This window comes from Dromiciops gliroides, chromosome 1 (assembly GCF_019393635.1).
Source record: "Dromiciops gliroides isolate mDroGli1 chromosome 1, mDroGli1.pri, whole genome shotgun sequence".
NCBI lineage: Eukaryota > Metazoa > Chordata > Mammalia > Microbiotheria > Microbiotheriidae > Dromiciops > Dromiciops gliroides.
This window is the reverse complement of record NC_057861.1, coordinates 696,913,554-696,935,527: the sequence shown is the minus strand read 5'-3', so window position 1 is coordinate 696,935,527 and position 21,974 is coordinate 696,913,554. Positions and strand designations below refer to the sequence as shown.

Genomic DNA, 21,974 nt, shown 5'->3' with positions numbered 1-21,974 from the left:
TCCAGCCTCAGACACAATACACTTACTAGCTGTGTGACCCTGGGCAAGTCACTTAACCCCAATTGCCTCACTTAAAAAACAACAACAACAACTTGGGCCACCATAACCTCTGATAGCAATGCCATCTTGGCACAGGCAAGATCTCCCCTTCCCAACGTATACATATTAGACATTCTCACCCCAAGGATTTTCAAAACAACTACCTATCTACTTCAATTCTCCCCCAACCCTGTATCTTCTTGGGACCTGAGACAACGCTCACACCTCCAACCCTTTTTCTGCTTCTCTGTTTGGGGATGGTGATGTACCAACAGTGCCCTAGGAATCAGGGACCCGTATCAAACTTTCACTCTCCTCTCCTTGGCTATTTCCTAAAGGAGCACTCAAGGCATGGCTAACTGCCCAAATCTCTCTGGAAGTAAAGCATTTCACTTTTGGTAGTAGTAAAGAACTAGAAACAGAGTTGGTGGCCATTGCTTAGGAATGGCTAAGCAAACTGTGGTACATGCAGGTAAAGACATAGTGCACACACAAAAGTAGTGACTATGCAGAAGCCAGAGAAGTAAGACTTCTAAGGAGCAAGCAGAATCAAGGAAACAATACATACAATGACAACACAGCAAAGGACAAAAAAAGAAACCTCTACCGAATGCTTGTAATCACAATGAAAACTCTCTGCCCCAAAGCAAAGATGAGAAAATGCATGCTCCTCCCTTCTTTGCAGAGGCTGTGGACTATCAGGGTAGAGCATCAAAGATGCTGTCAGACTCAGCTGATGGGTTGTTCAGTTTTGCTGAAGAACCTTTTTTTTTGGTAGTCTTTCTTTTTTATTCTTTGTTATGAGGGATGGCTCTGTGTAGGGGAGTGGGAGGAAGGATACATTTGAAAATAAAGATCATGTGGGGCAGCTAGGTGGCGCAGTAGATAGAGCACCTGCCCTGGAGCCAGGAGGACCTGAGTTCAAATCTGGCCTCAGACACGTAACATTTACTAGCTGTGTGACCCTAGGCAAGTCACTTAACCCCAATTGCCTCACCGAAAAAAAAACAAAAAAAAACAAAAAAGAAAATAAATATCATGTAAAAATAAAAAATTATAAATACATTTTTTTAAAAGTGAGGTATCCCATCATGTATTACCCTGGTATGAAAATCTGGACCCACTTTGTCATCATCCCCCAGAACCTGATACCTCCCACTGTCCAGGGCTTGCCCAATTGCAGGCATGTTTTATTTAGCTCCACACACTGACAACACTGGGTTTTTCCAGCATCCCAGGCAAGGATTCAGGCAGGAGGGGAGCCTACCTGTTGGTGTTATACTCTAATCCTCCAACTTCTTTGCTGGCCTGCAAAAGATCCAGAATTCCTGCTGAGCTCCCACTTTCTTTCTTTACTTTGGAATTGCGTCCCGGCTTGGCTTCTGTATCAATATGGAGAGAATCCTCATCTGACGAATCATCACTCTGTGGAGACAGGGAAAAAACCACAGGTGACTCAAAGCCAATCAAAGATCTGTGACGCTCAGCAGCAGCTGTCTGGTGGGAGATGGGTTGTTATAAGGGAGGAGCGGTTTTTTTCCCCCAATGGCCAATTAAAGAAACTTTAGCTGTTGCAGCCTGAAGTGAGCTCTGAAAATAATGCGTATGGTCAGAGTCAAACATGGGTGCCTGGGTGCCTGGGGCCCACTCGTGCATGGGCAAGCCGGGTTAGAGGTAGGCTCGGAAGGCATACTGTCACAGCGCCTGAGCCCTAGCAAGGCCCCCTCTCCTTCCATCTCAGCTTTGAGAAAGGACCAGAGCCCTCCAAACCCAATCCAAAAAGCCTTTTCTCTTCTTCTCAGGAGTCTTACCTAGGTTAGAAGGGGACTGTCCTTGGGTGAGCACTGTCAGAAGGGGAGAGAAGGGAGGAAGACTCAATATCCCTAGATTGAAAGGGGAGAACCTACTTTTACATGTGAAAGGCTTGAACCAAGCGATTTCTCCCAGCTCAAAATTCCAGGGTCTTCTGTACATTAACAGCTCTTTGCTCCCCATTCTGCTAGCAACGATGGCCGGCACAAACTACCACAGAGAGCAACTAGCTGCCCACCCAGCAAGCCCTGTCTTCATTCCCATTTCAGAGCAGAACTGACTGGACATTGGGGAGCAGTCGCCTGACCTAGTAATGCGGCAAAAGAAAACTGTCCACATGGGCAAAAAGGCTGGAGGGGCGCAATGGGCAGAGAAAGTAGTCTCCCTTTCCAGATGGTGGCAAATGATACCATTCTTTTTGGGAGGGGTCAGCTACATATGAAGTGCAATCAGTGGCATAATGTTTAATAAATATTCGATACAAGCCAATGACTATTGGCTATAGTCGTGGCTATAGAGAACAGAGAGATTAACAGCTAACATTTACGTAATAGCTAGCATGTATACAGCACATTAAGCCTTGCAAAACACTTTGCAAATATTACAAACAGTATCATTTTATTTACACCACCCCCTAATAACAACCACCACCACCACCTTGCAATGTAGGTGTTATTATTAGCTTCATCTTTCACAAAGAAACTGAGGCAGACAGCAGTTAATTGACTTGCCCAGGAGCCAGTTAAGTGTCGAAGAGGATTTGAATGTGGGTCTTCCTGTGGCCAGGTCCAGCACTCTATCTACTGCACCACCTAGCTGCCTAGAAAACATGGCACTCCCACTCAAGTCAATGGTCCAATAGGAATTGGAAGCAATGTGTCCTGGGCAATATTTTAATACACCCACAATCTTTAATTTCTATCAATGAATATAGACTGAAATTCCTCCCTGACTTAGTAGATGGTATTCAAAAGAATTCATCACCTAGGTGCCTGGACAAAGGACTATATAGTTCTTTGTCATGCCCATACACGAATGCCTGATATTGCAAGTAGTAGAGCAGTACTGATGCTGGTCACCATCTCTACCCAAAGCCCAATGTGTGTGTGCTTGTGAAGTAACAGCTTCAGCAGGCTAAGGCAAAGTTTAAGATAGGGGTTAAAAACCCAACCAATATTTACTTGTTTTTCAGGTTGTCAGTGGCTGGTTGGGTCAACTTGTTCTGTTTGTGATGAAAAAAAGGCTTTGTTCTGTTCCTTAGTCACAGATTGTATCTTTCCCCTCAATCTTCTGTCTTCCTAAAGATATTAGGAAGGTTAGGAGAAGTGGTATAGATAAAGCTAGCAAAAAAAAAAGGGGGGGGGGGGTGTCACTGGAAAAAATAGTGCTAAGGCCCTACCAACAGTGGCCATTCTTTCTAGGAAGAACTGTCTGTCACTAGTGTTCTGGTTTTGTGACAAAATGGTAGAGCTCACCTCAACATTATTTGGCTCATGACCTTAGTCAAAACACAGACATGTCAATGAACGTGTCACAGAACAGATAACAAATATTTGAAGAAATACAACTCACCTTGTATAATACTGATTCAACCTTTGGCTTCTTCACAGGTGTGTGCTGGATGGTTTCCTTCTTATCTGATAAAACTAAAAGAAAAAAAATTAAATTGGAATGATTGGATTTTCTTGAAAAAAAGGGCACATTTCACATATTTGGTCAATGACATGGACTTCTTGATGGGGTCTGCAAGGCAAGTCAAACACAGGCTGCTTGCTGGAAATGTTTCCTCATGCTAGCTTGAGGAATTCTTTAACCAAGGAGTTTAAGATCAATGCCATAACTGATCACAGAGAGACCATGACTTACAAGATAAATCTCTTTTTGTTGTGTTCTTCTTTCGTCTGATTGGAAATTCATCAATTTTGAGTTCTCCATCATCGGACACATATTCATATTCATCCCGAACTGGTTTGGTTTTGTCTTCCTTGAAGTTCTGTAAGGACCCAAACACCCCGGGACTCGTCTGGGTTTTAATGCCCTTGGAGCTATTGCAACAAAGATTAGAAATCATCAGTCAGGCTCATGCAAACAACTATGTTGCCTTAAAAATGGAATTATCGACTCCCTCGAACCTCTTCCTCACTCATAAGCAGGCAATCACACTTTTTGGCTCTTCAAAAGGATTTCAAATTCTCAAGAGGAGGAGGAAGAGGATAGCATAAAGCTTAGAGAATATTGAGGCCAAAGTCAAGAAGACCTGAGTTCTAATCCTGATTCTGACACTTGTTATCTATGGGATCTTGAGCAAGTCCTTAGCCTTTTGTGGCCTCAGTTTCCTCATCTATAAAATGCAGATAGTAATAACCCTGACCTCATAGGGCTGTTATGAGAAGCAATTGAGATAATGTAGGTCAAGCTTTTCACATATTTTAACTCATTAAATCCATGTGAGTATAGTCCCAAATAATTTAGTATGATCTGAAAGAACCCCTGGAGTGTCTATATGCCCCACTTACAAATGAGGCCCACACTATAAAACTGTGCATACCCTTTGACCCAGCAAATCCACTACTAGGTCTGTATCCCAAAGAGATCATAAAAAAGAGAAAAGGACCCACATGTACAAAAATATTTATAGCTGCTCTTTTTGTGGTGGCAAAGAATTGGAAATTGAGAGGATGCCCATAAATTGGGGAGTGGCTAAACAAGTTGTGGTATATGAATGTAATGGAATATTATTGTGCTATAAGAAATGATAAGCGGGGCAGCTAGGTGGCGCAGTGGGTAGAGCACTGGCCCTGGATTCAGGAGTACCTGAGTTTAAATCTGACCTCAGACACTTAACACTTACTAGCTGTGTGACCCTGGGCAAGTCACTTAACCCCAATTGCCTCACAAAAAAAAAAAAAGAAAGAAATGATAAGCAGGCAGATTTCAGAAAAACCTGAGAAGACTTACATGAATTGATGCTGAGTGAAATGAGCAGAACCAGGAGGACATTGTACATAGTATCAACAACATTGTGTGATGATCAGCTGTGATAGACTTAACTCTTCTCAGCAATACAATGACTCAAGATAATTCCAAAGGACTCATAATGGAAAATGTTCTCCACATCCAGAAAAAAGAACTGTGGAATTTGGATGCAGATTGAACCATACTGTTTCTACTTTTTTTTGGTTTTTTTTTTCTCTTTTGAGGTTTTCCCCTTTTTTTATGATTCTTTTTTCACAACATGATTAATGCAGAAATATGTTTAATGTGATTGTACCTATATAACCTATATCAGATTGCTTTCCATCTTGGGGGGGGAGGGGGAGAGGGAGGGAGGGGGGAGAAAAATCTGGAACTAAAAATCTATGAAAACAAATGTTGAAAACTATGTTTACATGTAACTGGAAAATAATAAAAATACTTTTATGATTAAAAAACAAAAAATGTTGAAAACTATCTCTACATGTAACTGGAAAATAAAATACTTTTATGATTTTTTTAAAAAAGGAATAAAAAAAAGAGGCCCATATTAATGCTTCCTTCTCAACCTCACCAATTGTCAGGAAATGTTTTTGACTTCCTAACAGCAAAAAACGTGAGGAGAGCAGAGTCCAAATAATGAAGGGCTATAGAAATGGGATATCTCTTGAAAACAGACACTATTATTAACAACAGATAGACTGATGCTATTAAAAAAAAAACTATATTAGATACCCTGATACCATAAGAAAAAGATCTACCATGATATCACAGAATCTAAGGACATGCTATATGTGTAGGTTACTAATTATGACATTAATGCCATGAATTACTTTGCATTTTCAAGACATTTCATTGTAACTCATCATAGGATGGTATATATTTTGATCTGTTCCCATATAGAGCCACCAGTGGTAACTTAAGTGTATTTGTTTCGGTGTCCACAGCATCTAGTAGGTTGCCTAGAACACACAGTATGGGCTTAAAAAATGATTGACAATAATTATGTCTCTGTCTAAAACATATGAGCTGACATCTATATGTCACTTTGAGACTTTCTAAGCCATATACATATATGTGTGTGTATGTGTACTGTATCTATTTCTATATCTCTATATATCTTATATCACAACCCTGTGAGATGATGAAACTGAGGATCAGAAAGGTTAAATTACTTGTCCAAGGTCACACACTTCACTGGGGTGGTAGGTAGGATTTGAAATCAGGGCTTTCCCGATGCCTAATTCTGTGTTTTGTTCCACTAAGTTATGTTGCCTCTCTAAGGTAATAGAAGACAAGTGAGAAAGACTCAGTGTTTGAAAAATCTGGGAGTAGTTTAAGGCCACATAGGAAAACCAAGAAATCGGAATCCCGTTCTTTAAAGAACCTGGATTATTTTGAGTTCAGTGACTACAGTATCAGCATTGGAGGTAACCCTTGGTAACGGGGTTCTGTCAACACATGCTCACATGTGTGCACACCATGTCTGCACAGACTACATGAATAGCCAAGCACATGTGTCTACCATGTGAAAGAACCATTTCCCTGAGAGCGAACACTTCCCTTGTCACTGATGCGGCTGACTGGTGTGGCATCAACATTGTCCCAGGGTATTTCTAGTTGAACCACATTAGAAGTGTGCCAGACCATAAAACAATTGTTGCGTGAATGCTGACAGGTGCTGGCAGCATTATGAAGACTCCTTTCATGGGGACAGCAGCAAATCAACACATTTTTATCATTAAGCTCTTTTGGCAAAACAAAGCCCCGAGATGGGGCTACTATGGGAAGTCAGTCCTCTAAATTCCCCATCTGAACAATTCTCTTCTTGATGTCTAATAAGGCTACTCTGAATGACGACAAGAGCAGGTGGGAGTTCCCAATGCCTTGCATGTGGTGGCCAGGCATTCATTAGTAGGGGAGTGAGAGAACTCCTGAATGAATCTGTATATATCCATAGCTGTCTGTGCATTTCTCATTCGGCTCAGAAAGGGCCATTTCGCTTTCAGCAGGAGAGAGGCCAAAGCTCTCAAGGAGGAAATGTTGGCAGTTGATTCATAAACTTCTGGTCGAAGGCATTCCAGGTGCCCTCAACCCTGAAAGGAACAAAAGGCAGGACTTGTTGTGGGCACTGCATTACAAAAACAAGAAGAGCTCGGGAGGTAGCAGTGTGCCACAGGAGAGGGCCTTTACTGGAGCTGGAAAGGCCTGGCTGGGCGAGTCACTCTACTCTTGAATGCCGGGGAAAACTCTGTAACCATCTGACAGATCGGTTTCTATACCTCACCCATGAAAGTCACAGATCCAGACCACAAAGCAACAAAAACAATCGTCAGCATCATTTCCTTGTTGTTCAGTTGTGTCCTATTCTTCATGACCCCATCTGGGGTTTTCTCAGCAGAGATACTGGAGCCGTTTGCCATTTCCTGCTCCAGTTCATTTTAAAAATGAAGAAACTGAGGCAAACAGGGTTAAGTGACTTAACCAGGGTCACACAGCGGGTAAACGTCTAAGGCTGGAGTTTAACTCAGGTCTTCCTGACTTCAGGACGCTATCTACTGTGCCACCTATAGCTGCCTCATCATTCTCTATAGAATATTAAATATAAAAAATAATAGCAAGCTAGTGACTTGTCATCATCATTCTATCTGAACTGCATCAAGAAGAACAAGAACAGCTTATTTAGACTATATTGTGGGGCAGCCAGGTGGCGCAGTGGATAAAGCTCTGGCCTTGGATTCAAGAGGACCTGAGTTCAAATCCAGCCTCAGACACTTGACACTTAACTAGATGTGTGACCCTGGGCAAGTCACTTAACCCTCGTTGCCCTGCCAAAAAACCCCTATACACACACACACACACACACACACACACACACACACACACACACAGAGAATATTGCAAATTGACTAAAAAGAATAGGACTAATTAAAAGAATATGATGTAATGAATCAGAGTAAAATAGATCCTTTGCTTTGAAAAGCAAGCAGAGTTCCCACTTTTATTATTATGGCTAAATATCTAGTCATCCTTATAAGAGAAGGCATAAAATAAGGGTATATGCAGGCATGACTTGCAGAATAATAACAGCCCACACTTATATAACACTTATGGTTTACACATTTAGTGTCACTTTCTCATAACAACCCTATGAGGTAGGTAGTACAAGTATCATTATACCCATTTTAAAGATGAGAAAAATGATTTGCCCAGATAGAAATGCCCAAACCAAGGCTTAAAACCAAGTCTATTGAATCCTAGTGTTATTTTCTTTTCAGTGTCATACTGCTGCCTCTTCCTATTCCCCTCTTGCTTCTTTATTTCGACATCTCAAAGATCGGTAATTTCATATCAGCAGATACTCCCTCTAACAATGTACCTTCCAACTCCTCTTATGTATTAGTAAACAATTAAATGAGTTATTGACAATCCAAAAAAATCCATCACCTAGTGACCAACCGAATGCTAAGGCAGTTCCAGAGGGGTTTGGGCTGGCCCTCAAAACAGTGGTCGGTCTTCAGACAATTTCTGGGCTCACATCTGAATCCTTTCTAGCTCAGTCATAGCGGCCAGAGCTAACACCCCACTGCCCAGAGCCTCTGGGAAGCCAAGAATACACTGACACATGACAAAACCTTAGAGGAGATCATTGACAGACAGATCTCTTTGCTCTGTTCGCCTGGGATGCTACCTACCTTAAAAGTTTCTTGTTAGAAAAGGAAAACATAAACTTATTGTCCTTATTTCCTGATAAAGGAGTTTTTTCCAATTTCTGTTCTTCTTCCATTTTCAATAAAGAATCAGGTTTGCTATTCTGAAAAAAAATTTTTTTAAAGAAACATTTACAAGTATACACAAAAGAAGGGTGTTTGAAGATGCATGAATAAACAAAAATATAATTACTCAACCCCTGGCTAAGGCCCAGGGGAGCAGGTAATGAGCATTTTCAGATGGTTATGTCTAAAATGCTCCCCAACCCCCACCAAGGCCACGCCTCCCTTTTCCCTACCTGTGAAACCTGTCAACAGAAGGCACATGGTTGGGACTTGTTTGAATTGACACAGAGAGAAATAAGAGGAAGCAGAAGGGCAGTGTCCAGGGAGACCACAACAATGTAAATGGAGACAGCACTGAAAGGCATTAGAGTTGCAGCCACGGCGGCTCAGAGTGATTTCAGATGACTGACTGGGAAGCAGGCCTCTCTCCTCTAGCAGAAGAGCTATGAACTGCAGGGAGAGGACAGGTCATACTCTGTCCAAAAGGACCAGTCTGTCAATGTGCTTGGCTTTCAAAGGGCAGTGGGGAGGATGGCGTTGGAAAGTGAGGAGGTTTTTTTAAAAGACATTATTGAGACCATTTAAAAGAGCAAAACACCCTCTTCTGTTGAGAAAACAACTCTCTAAGTGGTAGATCAGGGGTAAAAAAGGATCATCTGAGCAAGTCAACTAATTATGCTCTCACATGGTCAGGAACTCTTTCAATTAGCTGATATTGGCCTATTTGGAAATTGGCAGATAGCATTCTTTCAACAAACACTCTCTACATACCTACTATGCACAGAGCATAGTACTATGGGAAATACAAAGAGAAATGGTCTAGTAAGGGCTTAAAAATTAAATCAAAGAATCAAAAAAGTTAATGCAAAAAATTAATCTCCTCCAATGAAATTAATTTTAAAGAATACATTTTCTTGCATTGAAACTGCACAAGATTATTAACTAAATAAAGCAGCTGCATAGCCGCTATTTGTCATTTCTTTCTTTCTTTCTTTTTTTTGGCAGGGCAATGAGGGTTAAGTGACTTGCCCAGGGTCACACAGCTAGTACGTGTCAAGTGTCTGAGGCCGGATTTGAACTCAGGTCTTTCGGAATCCAGGTCCTGTGCCACCTAGCTGCCCCCATCACTATTTGTCATCTCAATAAATGTTAGAAGTTTGGGAGTGTGGTTCCCTAGAAGCCCTAGGCTTTCTTTGGAGGTCATCAGCATCTGCAGAAAACTTCCCAACTCATTGGCCAGATCTTCCCTGCCCATATCATAAACACCTGTCCCAACTGATCTATACACTATCACCAAATATACTCACAAGTGTTTCCTGGGTTCAACAACCAACACCTGGTCAGCAAGAGAGCTGCCAGCTGCCCCAAATGGCTCATCATGAGATTTTGTACCAAGTAATAAAATGTGAACCTTCAAGATAATACTCTAGAAACAACTAAAACCTCTAGACTGGGAATTTGGGAGAGGAAGAACTTATCTGACCATCATTCAATCACTATGATACAGGAAGAAGAAAGCAGAAACCACAGATGTCCAGGCCTGAAATGGCAGCTCAGTTGTACCGTAGGGAAAGGTGTATGAGCAAGTGAACTGTACAAGCATTGGGAAAAGTGCTGGCGTGAGGTCCTAAGGTGATGGAGACGGCAAGGGGGTAGCAGGAGGGAAGCACATCAGAAGGGAGGAAACAGAAATCCCCATGTGGAAGGTGGGGGTGACCTCGGTGCAATGTTCCCTCCCAAGCCCAGGGCTGAGTAGGCCCTTTGTCTTCATGTTCCATTCTCCTGGCTGGTGGGGGTGAGGAGGCATTAGGGGTCAGGAGTAGCCAAGAGAAGGAAATGGTGAAGAACAGGACAGAGAATTTGGGCTCCTTAATCTAAGTACTGTCTGCCACTTGATAGCTGTATGATCTTAGATAAGTCACCGCCCTTGCTTTGTGACTCAGTTTCCTCTGTGTAGAATGGAGAAATAGTGAAAAAAACCGAAGGGATTGAACTAGACAATCACTAGATTGAATGGATGATCCCTCGACAGGTGTGCTGGAGAAGTCCTTTGGCAGATATGGGTTGAACCTTCAGTTTGGAGTAAGATGCTCATTGCACGTGACCTAAAATCCTTTCAGGCCTGCCCTAGGCTAGTGTCAGGCCCAAGGCACTTACTTCTACAAAGCTGGCACTGTCTGTCTTTCATTCAAGAAATGAAACTTTATTTAGTAATTTCTTATATCTGTAGCTTTTGGTCTTATTTGAGCCTCCCAGAAACCTTGCACTGTAGGCAAGGCCACAGAGATAGCATGCTTCAGAGGCAGAATTAGAACCCAGGCTCTGACTGCAGGTACATGCCTCTTTCTAATTCACCACACTGTCTATTAATAATCTTAGTCTGCCAGAGCTGGAAGGCACGTTAGAAACGATCTAGGGGGGGCAGCTAGGTGGCGCAGTGGATAAAGCACTGGCCTTGGATTCAGGAGTACCCGAGTTCAAATCCAGCCTCAGACACTTGACACTTACTAGCTGTGTGACCCTGGGCAAGTCACTTAACCCTCATTGCCCTGCAAAAAAAAAAAAGAAAAGAAAAGAAAAAAAGAAACGATCTAGGGACCAGAGGGGTATCACATGGCTAAAGGTGAAGATTCAGAATAAGGAAGGTCCAGCTCAATGTGTGAAGCCGTTAATCCCTGGGAAGGTATCTGTAAAGCACTATGGCTTCCATCACAAAGAATAAAATGACTCATTTGTCTAGATAAGCAGACATAACTGAATTATGCTTAGTAATATTTCTATGCCGGTGAGGATGCTATCAGTACAAGGTATTAAAAATACATTATTATTATTATTATTATTATATTGGTTAATATAATAATACAATAACTATCCTTGTAATTATCTCAACTGAGTGTCAAAAAACCCTGTGAGGTAGGTACTAAAGGTATTGATCTCTTCATTCTTCAGATAAAGCAGAGGAGACACACTTTGACCTCTGGTTTTCCTGACTCACTCCTATCATACTTCCTGGAGAAGAGAAGGGAGGCAGTGCAGTATGGGAGAACGATCAATGTTTGTGGAGTCAAAGGACCTAGGTTCGAATCTCACTTCTGATGCTAACTATTTGTGCGACCTCAAACTAGTCACTGCCTCCCTGGGCCTCAGTTTCTTCATCTGTAAATTGAGGGAGTTGAACTAGATAGATGGCCCCTGGGGTCCCATCCCTATCTAGAACCACAATCCCATCAATCAGGTTGGGAAAACACAATCACCACCTTCAAATCCTTGAAAAGCTGTCATAGGGAAAAGAACAAACTTCTCCTGCTTGGCCCCAGAGGGCAGGAAAAACAAAGGACCAGCAGGTGGAAGTTATAGGGAGCCAAATTTTAAATCAACACAAGAATCTCAGAATAAGGAGAGTTATCCTGAAATGAAACAGGTTGCTGCACACGTACTTGTCTCGCCGGCAGTGTTTAAGCAGAGGCTGAGTGACCACTGGCAAGGAGTCAGTCTCTAAGGCCCTTCCCAGCTCCAACTGTCTGATTCTAAGGAAGTTGCAGTGGCTTCCCCGTGACTGGCACATTTCAATCCACCCCCTTGGCAGACAAGCAGCCCAAATCCTGTCTTCCCTTGACAGCAGAAGGGAATAAAACAAGGATCCTTCCCAGAGCTGCCAGAGAGGGCCTGGTAGAGAGGAAGTAAATGTACCCTTGATTCCAGGAGGCCCCCTTCTCTTCACCAGCTCCCCAGAAAAGTCAATGTTGATCCAGGGTTTTATGTGCATCATGTCATTGGATGCTTCAGGCAGTCCTTTGTGACAAGGACTACAGGCGTACTTCTCCTTGTTCTACAGCGAAGGAATCTGGGGCTCAGAAGGGCTGTGGGACGTGCCCATCGAGTCTCCCAGCTGGCACATGTGTGTCAGTCAGGATTCAAAGTCAGGTCTTGTGTGACTCGACTATCCCCACCACATCTTGATGCCTCTACCCTTACCTTATATTTCCACTTGGCTTCTGTTTTGGTCTTATTCTGTTCTCGGATTTCAAACCTCTCCACATCATTTTGCTTATTAGTGACTTCTTTGCTGGGGACACTTAAAACATTCTTTGAAACCTATTTTTAAAAAAAGGAAAGAGGCCATGTAAAATCTAAGACAGGTCAAAAAGGATGCAATACCTCCTCAGGTGAATACACAGACATGAGCAGCCTGCCAAGATCACAATGATCTGTGAAAGACTTGTAAGATGCAATTTTCATTCATCACCTCTCATTCAAATGCCTAAAATTCATTCTTTTTTTTTTAAACTAATTCATTTGCTTTGACTTAAAAAGCAAGTTATCTTCTCTCTGCCCTCAAGACAGAGGAAGTCATTCAGGACCACACCATCTTTTTTGGGGGGAGGGGGGGCCAGGCAATGAGGGTTAAGTGACTTGCCCAGGGTCACACAGCTAATAAGTGTCAAGTGTCTGAGGCCCAATTTGAACTCAGGTTCTCCCAAATCCAGGGCCAGAGCTCTATCTACTGAGCCACCTAGCTGCCCCCAGGACCACCCCATCTTGAACATAACTCTACAAGCCCACCCACCCTCACATCAGCCATGTCCATCCCCTAAAGTCCTTCCCTCCTTCCAAGGCTCAACAGTTCAGAGGTGCCACCTTTTCAGTAAAGATATCTTTGATCCTCTTCCACCTCCCATTTTTCACAGCATTTTTTAAAAGGCTCTCCTTTGACTTTGTCATGTTCAACAAACATTTTAAGGTATCTACTAGTCATGATTAGCCTATTTTTGAACAGCTCTAATTGCTCCCAAATCTAAACCCCCTCCACACCTACCACCCGCTGGTCCTAGTTGTTCTACTCTCAGGTGCCAAACAGAAGGCAGATTGTCATAAACAACAAATTAGTAAAATCCCAATTCATGGGTTTTTGCTACATTGGGAAGGGGGGAGAAAAGAAAGGGAAGACGAACAAGGGGTATGAAGAATTGTCAGGCATTCAAGGGCTGTCACGGGGAGATGGAATCCCACTTACTTTGCTTGGCTCTTGAGGATAGAACCCAGGACTCAGTGGGTAGAAGCTGCAGAAGTCAATTTAAGCCTAACTGTAAGACTTGGACTTCAGGACACCACTCTCTACTGATTTTTCCCCTACCAACCTGACTGTTCCTTCTCTGTCTCCTTTACTGGATCCTCCTCCAGGGAAACCCTTCTAACCATGAGCATCCTTCAGGGGTCTGCTCTGGGCCCTCTTCTCCCCTCCCTCTATACAACTTCACTTGGTGATCTCAATGGTTCCAATAGATGTAAGTACCATTTCTATGCTGATGATTCTCAAATCTACCTTTCCTGTCCTAATCTCTTTGCTGACCTCCAAGTTTGCATCCACAACTGCCTTTCAGACATCTCAAATTTGATGTCCACTAGACATCTTAAACTCAATATGTCCAAAACAAAATCCGTTATCTTTCTCCCTAAACCCTCTCTACCGCCTACCTTCCCCATTACAGAAAGGGGCAGAACCATCCTCCCAGTCCCTCTAGCTCACAACCTAGGAGTCAACCTGGATTCCTCAAGATCTTTCACACACACACACACACACACACACACACACACACACACACACACACACACACACATCCAACATTTTGCCAAGGTCTGTTGATTTCACCTCGGCAATATCTCTTGAATTCTCCTTTCTCTCCTCTGACACTGCCCCATTCTGGTGCAGGCCCTCATCACCTCACACCTGGACTTTTTTTTTTGGTGAGGCAATTGGGGTTAAGTGACTTGCCCAAGGTCACACAGCTAGTAAGTGTCAAGTGTCTCAGGCCGGATTTGAACTCAGGTCCTCCTGACTCCAGGGCTGGTGCTATCCACTGCGCCACCTAGCTGCCCCATACCTGGACTGTAATAGTATTGTAATAATAGCTGCTGCTGGGTCAGCCTGCCTCAAGTCTCTCCCAACTCTAGTCCAGCCTCCATTTAGCCACTGATGTGACTTTCCTAAAACGCAGGCCCAAACATGTCGTTCACCTACTCAATAAACTCCAGTAGCTTCCTGTTGCCTTCAAGATCAAATACAAAACGCTCTATTTGATGCTCGCCTTCCTACCTTTCTGGTCTTCTTACATCTTACTCCCCCTACTACATGTACTCTTTGATCCAGTGAAACTGGTTTCCTGGCTGTTCCGGGAACAGGGCATTCCATCTCTCAGCTTTTCCTAGTTATCCTCCATACCTGGAGTGTTCTCCCACCCCCGCTCTAATTACTGACCTCCTGGCTTCCTTTAAGTCCCAAACTAAAATCCCACTGTGTAAAGGACGCCTTCCCCAATCCCTCTTAATTCCACTGATTTCCCTGTCATAATCACATAGTAGTTGCTGAATAAATGTTTATTGATTGATTGGTTTGTTGGCTGAACCTCTGTGGAATATGGCCATGTGCCGAGGTGTACCTATACCATGCAATATTTTTAAAAAGGGAATCAAAGAAGCCCAAAGGTATCTCTGGATCCAGTTAATTCCATGTCTGCCTCTGCTTGTTTTCACTTTGCTTTCGTGTGAGGCTCCTGGGAAAGGTGATGGCAGCAGCTAAGAGCCCCAACCCCCAAGGCTGAGAAGTAGGTATCGATCATAAGAAAGTCTCGCTGTTAACAAGAGAAACCTAAATTCTGCTCCAAGCCCTAAACTCCATAGCATTTGACTCTACACCACCCTCACTGAGAAGCCAAGGACACAGAAAAGAGTGCCGGAGGTCCGGGGTACCTACCTTGCTTTTCTTTGGCGTTTCTATCTTTGTCAGCGCCTCCTTTGTGTGGGCCTCTAGCAAGTCCAAGTTGGGGATGGTGGGGGAAGCGGACTCCTTGGACTTCTTCCCTTTCTTTTTGCCTCCTTCCTTGATCTTCGGAGTTTTGGGGGGCTTGGGGGGCTTCGGAGGCTTTGGTGGTTTGGGGAGTTTGGGGAGCTTGGGGATCTTGGATGGTTTAGGTGGTTTCATAGTTTTGGGAGTCTTTTTTTTAGAGGATTTTTCCACCAGGGAGGGAGGTGGTGTGACCTGTACAGGGGATGGGGGCTCCTCCTTCTCCTTCTCCATGGGGCAGACTTCCTTGGGGGAGACATTGGCACCGACTTCAGGTTTAGTGACTTTCAATGCGTTCTGGAAGAAGAAAAGAGATGGGTTCACTGTCATATTTCCTACCACTGTATCATTCCTTGCTCCAATGTCTATAGTAGAGAGACTCTACATTGCCCCAGCATAGCCAAGTAACATCATCACAATGAGATCACAAACTCAGCCCAGAGCAAGTCAAGTGAAAGAAATGACAACCACTGGTTCCCCTCCCAAACTAGAAATTAGAAATAACTCTTTCCAAAGCAAAACTTCTAGAGATATTCAACCCACTGATGGAGGGTTTGTAGATGGAGTTTGTTCTGATCCTTCCCTTTTGGGAATCCCAGATCCATCCCCATCACCATATTGGCATGTGTTTTCTTTCTGGCGGTGGGCAGGGCAGGAAGGGGTGAGGAGAGAAGGAAAAGGAGAAAGGAAGAAGGTGTGGGAGAGAGTTGGGGAGAAGGGAGTAGCAAAAGGGAGAGAATAATGGGAAAATAAGGAAGAGAAGAGTGGGGCTAAGACACAAGGATCCTGATACCTTGGAATAGAGAATCTTCTATAACTAAGCTATCACAACTGCAGTGTGACTGATCAGAAAACACAAAAAGATGTAGCAGTTATTGATCATTAAGGCATAGCAAAGGGGCTGTTCTGATGCTTGACAGGTTTGGGCTGAGAATTTAAGCTCCAGATGCTATCCACACAGACTTCCACATATGAAATGGAGCCCAGATGCTTGGCCATCTTGACTCTCTCCGCTCTGGACACACTCCAGTCTGCCAGAGTGAATTCTAAAATATGGTGGCCAGAATGGAGTCACATATCCCAAACAGCCCACCCAGAGTCAGAGACATAGGAGCCGAAGTCCCTGGTGATCCGCCTGATTTAGCAAACAAGCGTGGCGATGGCTCAGGCCACAAACAGCTCTGATGGACAGGTTTCCTTAGAAACACACCTGTCACCTGACCCCTTCCCAGTAGGTTAAGAACAATGGGTTCTGCCCTAACTCTGATCGCTCAGTCACTTCTTAGTAACTGAGCCAGAGCTGCTGTGAGTTGGGGGTCCCTTCATGGACTAGGCCTACCTGTCTGACCATGGTGGCACCGAGTACATCCGTGCTCGCTGCTCTGAGCAGAGAGCTGTTGGTCTCAGAATACACGGAGGTTCCGGAATTAAATGAGATTGAGGAGAGCTAGATGTTTGTGTTGAGAATGGCCAAGAGCTGCCTCAGGGCCAGTCACAGCCAGGGACTCCAGTGACCTCCAAATGAACACGATAACCGAACACACACACACACACACACACACACACACACACACACACACACACACACAAGCTCTATACTGGCATGATTTCTCTTAACATTTGAGTCTTACAGGGATGGGGAAAGCCAACAAAGTCCAACAAGGGGACAGAGGCCAGTGGTTGGCCGTAGTAACCGACGGCTGGCTGATTAGGGAGTGACTACCTCCTAGGCTCCTTTCTGGCTCCCCTGCATTTGGGGACAGCATTAAATAAGAAACCTGGACAAGGCTCATGAGATCACAGATTTAGGGCTGGAAGGGTCTTCATGTAATCCAAGACTCCCATTGTTTATTGTTGCTCAGTCGTCTTTCAGTTGCGTCTGAGTGTGACCCCATTTGGGGTTTTCTTGGCAGAGATACTGGAGTGGCTTGCCAATCCCTTCTTTAGCCCATTTTACAGAGAATTTGAGGCAAATAGGGTTAAGTGACTTGCACAGGGCCAAATAACTAGTAAATATCTGAGACCAGATTTGAACTCAGGAAGATGAGTCTTCCTGACTTCTCATTTTTTACAGATAAGAAACCCAAGGCCCAGGGGAGTCAGTCACACACATAGGAAACAGAGGTGAGATCCCTGTTCTCTGAATCCCAAGCTCCCCACTCAGCATCCTGGGTCCTTCCCCAAACTGCTTAATAGGGAAACACCCTCCCCTTCCCACACAGCCAGGAAGGAAGCAGTTAGAAATGTTAAGGATGCCTGTGGCACAAAGGAGGAGGTGATCGCTTGTCAGGAATATCCTCAGGTCACTGCTGCAGCAGGCCCAGGGTACCCAAGGCTCAGCACTCTGAGGAACCAGCTAACTCTCTCCTGCCAACACTTCTGACATCCCAGAGCCAGCAGAGTCCTGCAGCCCCTCACCCCCCACCCCCAGAGGGGGATCCCTCCCAGATCATCAGGCCCTGGCTCAGAAGAGCGGACACACCTCGCTGAGTCGTATCTCTTTGGCAAGGTCTTTGATAAGCTGCGATGGTTTGAAATGCTCTGGAAGTTCATCTTCATGTTCTGCTAAGGCCTGAAACACAAGGTATTAAAGGATTATTGTCTTCCTCTGTTCTTAACCTACAAGTCATCGAGGAATTTGACTTCATTTTTCCTCCCCTGCATGAGTCTCCCCTGCATGAGTCTCCCGAGACTACCGCCCTTCTACCCACCATCAAGAATGATTAGGTACTTTATTGCACTGACATTTTATTAACTTCCTACAAAATGAATGGGCTACTTCATGAAGTGTGGCAGGACAATGGGACAGGATATCCTGCCGGCTTCCACACTCATTTGGGTGGCATTAGAAATGCCACTTACACTTCTTCCCCAGCTTCAGAACCTTCAGGGGATCGGCATTGGCCAGGAGGTTTAACATTGGTCGCTCAAGGCTCTCCATAATCTAGCCCTCCCCCTCTCTCATGTCCCACTCCTCCCCCCTCTGAACTTTTTACTCCAGTCTCCAAACCAACCTCCTCATTGTCCCCTTTGCACACCATATTCAACCTGTTCCTATGCCAGTCTTCATGCCAATCCCAACCATCTTCTAAGGTTCTGCTCAAATACCACCTCCTCCATGAAGCCACCTATGACTAAGCTAACCCAAATTCACCCCTCTTTTCTCTTCCAAAGACTGTCTAGAAGACAGGGGTCAAACTCTCAGCCCAAGCCACAAATGGCCCACGATACTCCCAATGGCTGCCTGCACCAGATTAAAATGTAATTGGAAAATGGTCTAGCAAAATAAACGAAAATACAGTACAACATAGATATTCTTTTTTTTTGGGGGGGGGGGGTGAGGCAATTGGGGTTAAGTGACTTGCCCAAGGTCACACAGCTACTAAGTGTTAAGTGTCTGAGGCCAGATTTGAACTCAGGTCCTCCTGACTCCAAGGCCAGTGCTCGATCCACTGTGCCACCTAGCTGCCCCAACATAGATATTCTTAATCTGTAGTTTTCTAACTCAACATGTGGCGACAGGGATCTGTTTCTATTTGAATCTGACATCCTTGATCAAGAACATTGATCTCATCCCTTGCTTAGCACCATTCTCTAATTAATAATAGCAATGACAATTAATTATATTATTAGGGAACAGCAGTAATAAGCATCATGATTATTGTTATTGTTATTCTGCATATCACTAACAGGTGAGTGAATCAGGAAAGGAAGGCTTCAGGTTAGAGGAAGTAGGGATTCCACAGGAGTGCGGGCGAGGGGATAGGGTGCTACATACAGAACTGGAAAGGATGGGGCCTTCTAGACCAACCCTCTCATTTTACAAAGGAGGAAATTGGGGCACAAAGAAATTTAAATAACTGGCTCGAGGTCAGAGAGCTAGTATGTAAATAGGGAACAGCAAGGAGACCAGTTGGGTATGATGTGAAAGAAGTGGGGAAGGATAGCCAGGATCGGGGCCTCAGGCAGAGGCTGCTTCCCCCAGTTTCCCCCAGTTCCTTAAGAACAAGGGTTATTCCACTTTCATGTTTGTGCCCATCACATTGTCTGTCACATAGTAGGTGCTTAATCAGTGCTCGATGGTTGAGTAGCAATTACTACCTGACTTCTAGGAAAGCAGAGATGGTGAATGTCAAACTAAACACAAGAGAGCTCACCCTTCCACCTAGAAAGATAACCCGGCATCCTCCCTAACCTCCAAGGTTCTCCTAGGGATGCGTACCAGTGCTATATGTACTGTCTCCTCCCCCTCATCCCCTATCCCAGATTCCAAGGACTACCAGGAAAATATGGACTCCTGATGCTCCCCAAGTCCCTTTATTGGCATCTCTCTGTACTTAAAAAAACAACTCCAATTTTACAACATGAGAGAATTCAGGAATGTTTTTCCCCCAGGTTCTCTTCTGCCAAACAGATTCACTTTACATTCCTCCCACTGACCAAACTACCCTTTAATTCAACCAAAAAGAATTATCATAAGACATTGTGCTGGGCACTAGGAATATAAAGATAAACTATGATATAACCCTTCCCTCAAATAGCTTCTAGTTTAATGGGAAGGGGTGGGACTGGAGGTGAGGGAGGGAGGTACACAAATATGTACAAAAATAAATATAACAAAAGGAACCAAAGAGAGCTCCATCTAAGGGAGGAGCATACATGTGCTCCCGGCATGGGGAACAGCCTGAGTAAATGCTTGGAGGCTGGAGATGTCAGGATGACATTGGGCAACAACTAGTACGTCGATCTGGCTACAATAAGACCATAGATTTCAAGGTGCAAGGGACCTTAGAGTTCATCTAGGTCAACTCTCTCCCATTTTACAGATGAGGATGCTGAGACCGACAGAGGTTAAGTAGTATTCTTGTCATTATAAAGTCAGTACGTTGCTGAGCCAGGATTGGGAGCCAGGCCTTCTGAAAGGCAGAGGTCTTTCCACTGTACCCAACTACATAGGCAGTGCATGAAGGGGGAAGTATGCAATAAGGCTCCACCCTTTGACCTCATAGAGTCTTTCACCTTTCTGAAGAGCTTCTCATGTAATGTGCTATGGTATAATGATTTGTGTTGGTGAGGCTAGAGAGTTGTGCTTGGGGGTCACTTTAGATCCTGCCTCTGACACTTGCTCATTGCATTGTGTGACCCTCAGCCTCAGTTTCCTTGTCAGTAAAATGAGGAAAATTACAATACCTAACTCACAGGGCTGGTGGGAGGATCAAATGAAATTATGTAGTAAGTCAATAAGCAATTATTAAGGACTACTATGTGCAGCAAGCTCTTAAGCTAGGGATACAAAAAGAGGCAAAAAACAGTCCCTATCCCCAAGGAGCTTACGGTCTAATGGGGGAGACAACATGCAAACAAATACATCCCAAAAACCTATATATAGTATAAAAAGAAAATAATTAAAAGAAAGAAGGCTCTAGAACCGAGAGGCTTCTTGGAAAAGGCTTATTGTAGAAGATGGGATTTTAGTCGGGACTTAAAGGAACTGTAAAGCACCTTATAAACGTTACAGTCACTATAAGTCCTAGCTCAATGGCTTCTATTATCATTATTTCTGTCTCATCTATACCATCACCACCATCACCATCCTCCCCATTAAGAGCACAAGCTCCCCGAGGGCAGAGACTTTGTCTTACTTAAACTTCCCCCCTCCCTCCATGGCCCGGCCCAGCGCTGTGCATGCAGCAGTAATCCCCTCATAAATGTTTACTGAATCTATGAATGACATCACACAGAATGAGACACGGCCAAAGGAGAAACCCAGAAAAGCAATTCTAGGGAAATTTTTGGAAGGAGAGAAAATACCTCTGCGAGAGGGCAGGGAGGCCAGAGGGAAAAAGCGGGGAAAGCCTCCCAGAGTCAGGCCACCCACAAAGGAAAAGAAAGACTTTACTCAAAGCCACAGAGAGGGGCACAAGCAAGAGGAGACGGGAGACCAGGCAGTTACCTCATCTGTCAGGGACCCAGGATGTGTGAAAAAGGTCATAATGCCGTCTTAGCAAAGGTGGGAAAGTAGGCTGGAGCAAGGTTATGGAGAACTAGAGATGCCTGGCTAAATGGTTACCCTGCAGGAAGTAGGGAACTGCCTGAATCTTTTTTTTTAATCTTTTTTTTTTTTTTTAGTGAGGCAATTGGGGTTAAGTGACTTGCCCAGGGTCACACAGCTAGTAAGTGTTAAGTGTCTGAGGCCGCATTTGAACTCAGGTCCTCCTGACTCCAGGGCCAGTGCTCTATCCACTGCGCCACCTAGCTGCCCCTGCCTGATATCTTTTAACAAAGAAGTGGCATCGTCATAATAACAGACCAAGTTTCCACAGCACTCCAAGGTTCACAAAGCACTTTTCTCACAACAGGCCAAGGAGGAAGGTAATAGAGGGATTATTATCCCCATTTTATAGATGAGGAAACTGAGGCTCAGAGAAAAGTGGTTTGGCTAGGGTCATGCAGCTAAATAATTGTCAGGGCAAGAAATTGAGGTAGGACTTGAATTCAGGTCTCCTAGAACCAAGACCAAGGCTCTTTCCATT

General features: G+C 44.1%; 1 protein-coding gene across 3 annotated transcripts in view; it reads right to left on the bottom strand.

The window, feature by feature from the left end:
* The window catches only part of PHF2 (PHD finger protein 2), a 198,822-nt gene that overhangs the window by 22,740 nt on the left and 154,108 nt on the right, over positions 1–21,974 (bottom strand). For all 3 annotated transcript variants that reach the window (XM_043975714.1, XM_043975716.1, XM_043975715.1), the window contains 7 exons: positions 17,924–18,013; positions 15,352–15,738; positions 12,576–12,695; positions 8,520–8,638; positions 3,718–3,896; positions 3,424–3,497; positions 1,307–1,464 (listed from right to left, as the gene is read on the bottom strand). In XM_043975714.1, coding sequence (XP_043831649.1) covers positions 1,307–1,464; positions 3,424–3,497; positions 3,718–3,896; positions 8,520–8,638; positions 12,576–12,695; positions 15,352–15,738; positions 17,924–18,013 — 1,127 coding nt within the window. The remainder of the gene's footprint in view (positions 1–1,306; positions 1,465–3,423; positions 3,498–3,717; positions 3,897–8,519; positions 8,639–12,575; positions 12,696–15,351; positions 15,739–17,923; positions 18,014–21,974) is intronic.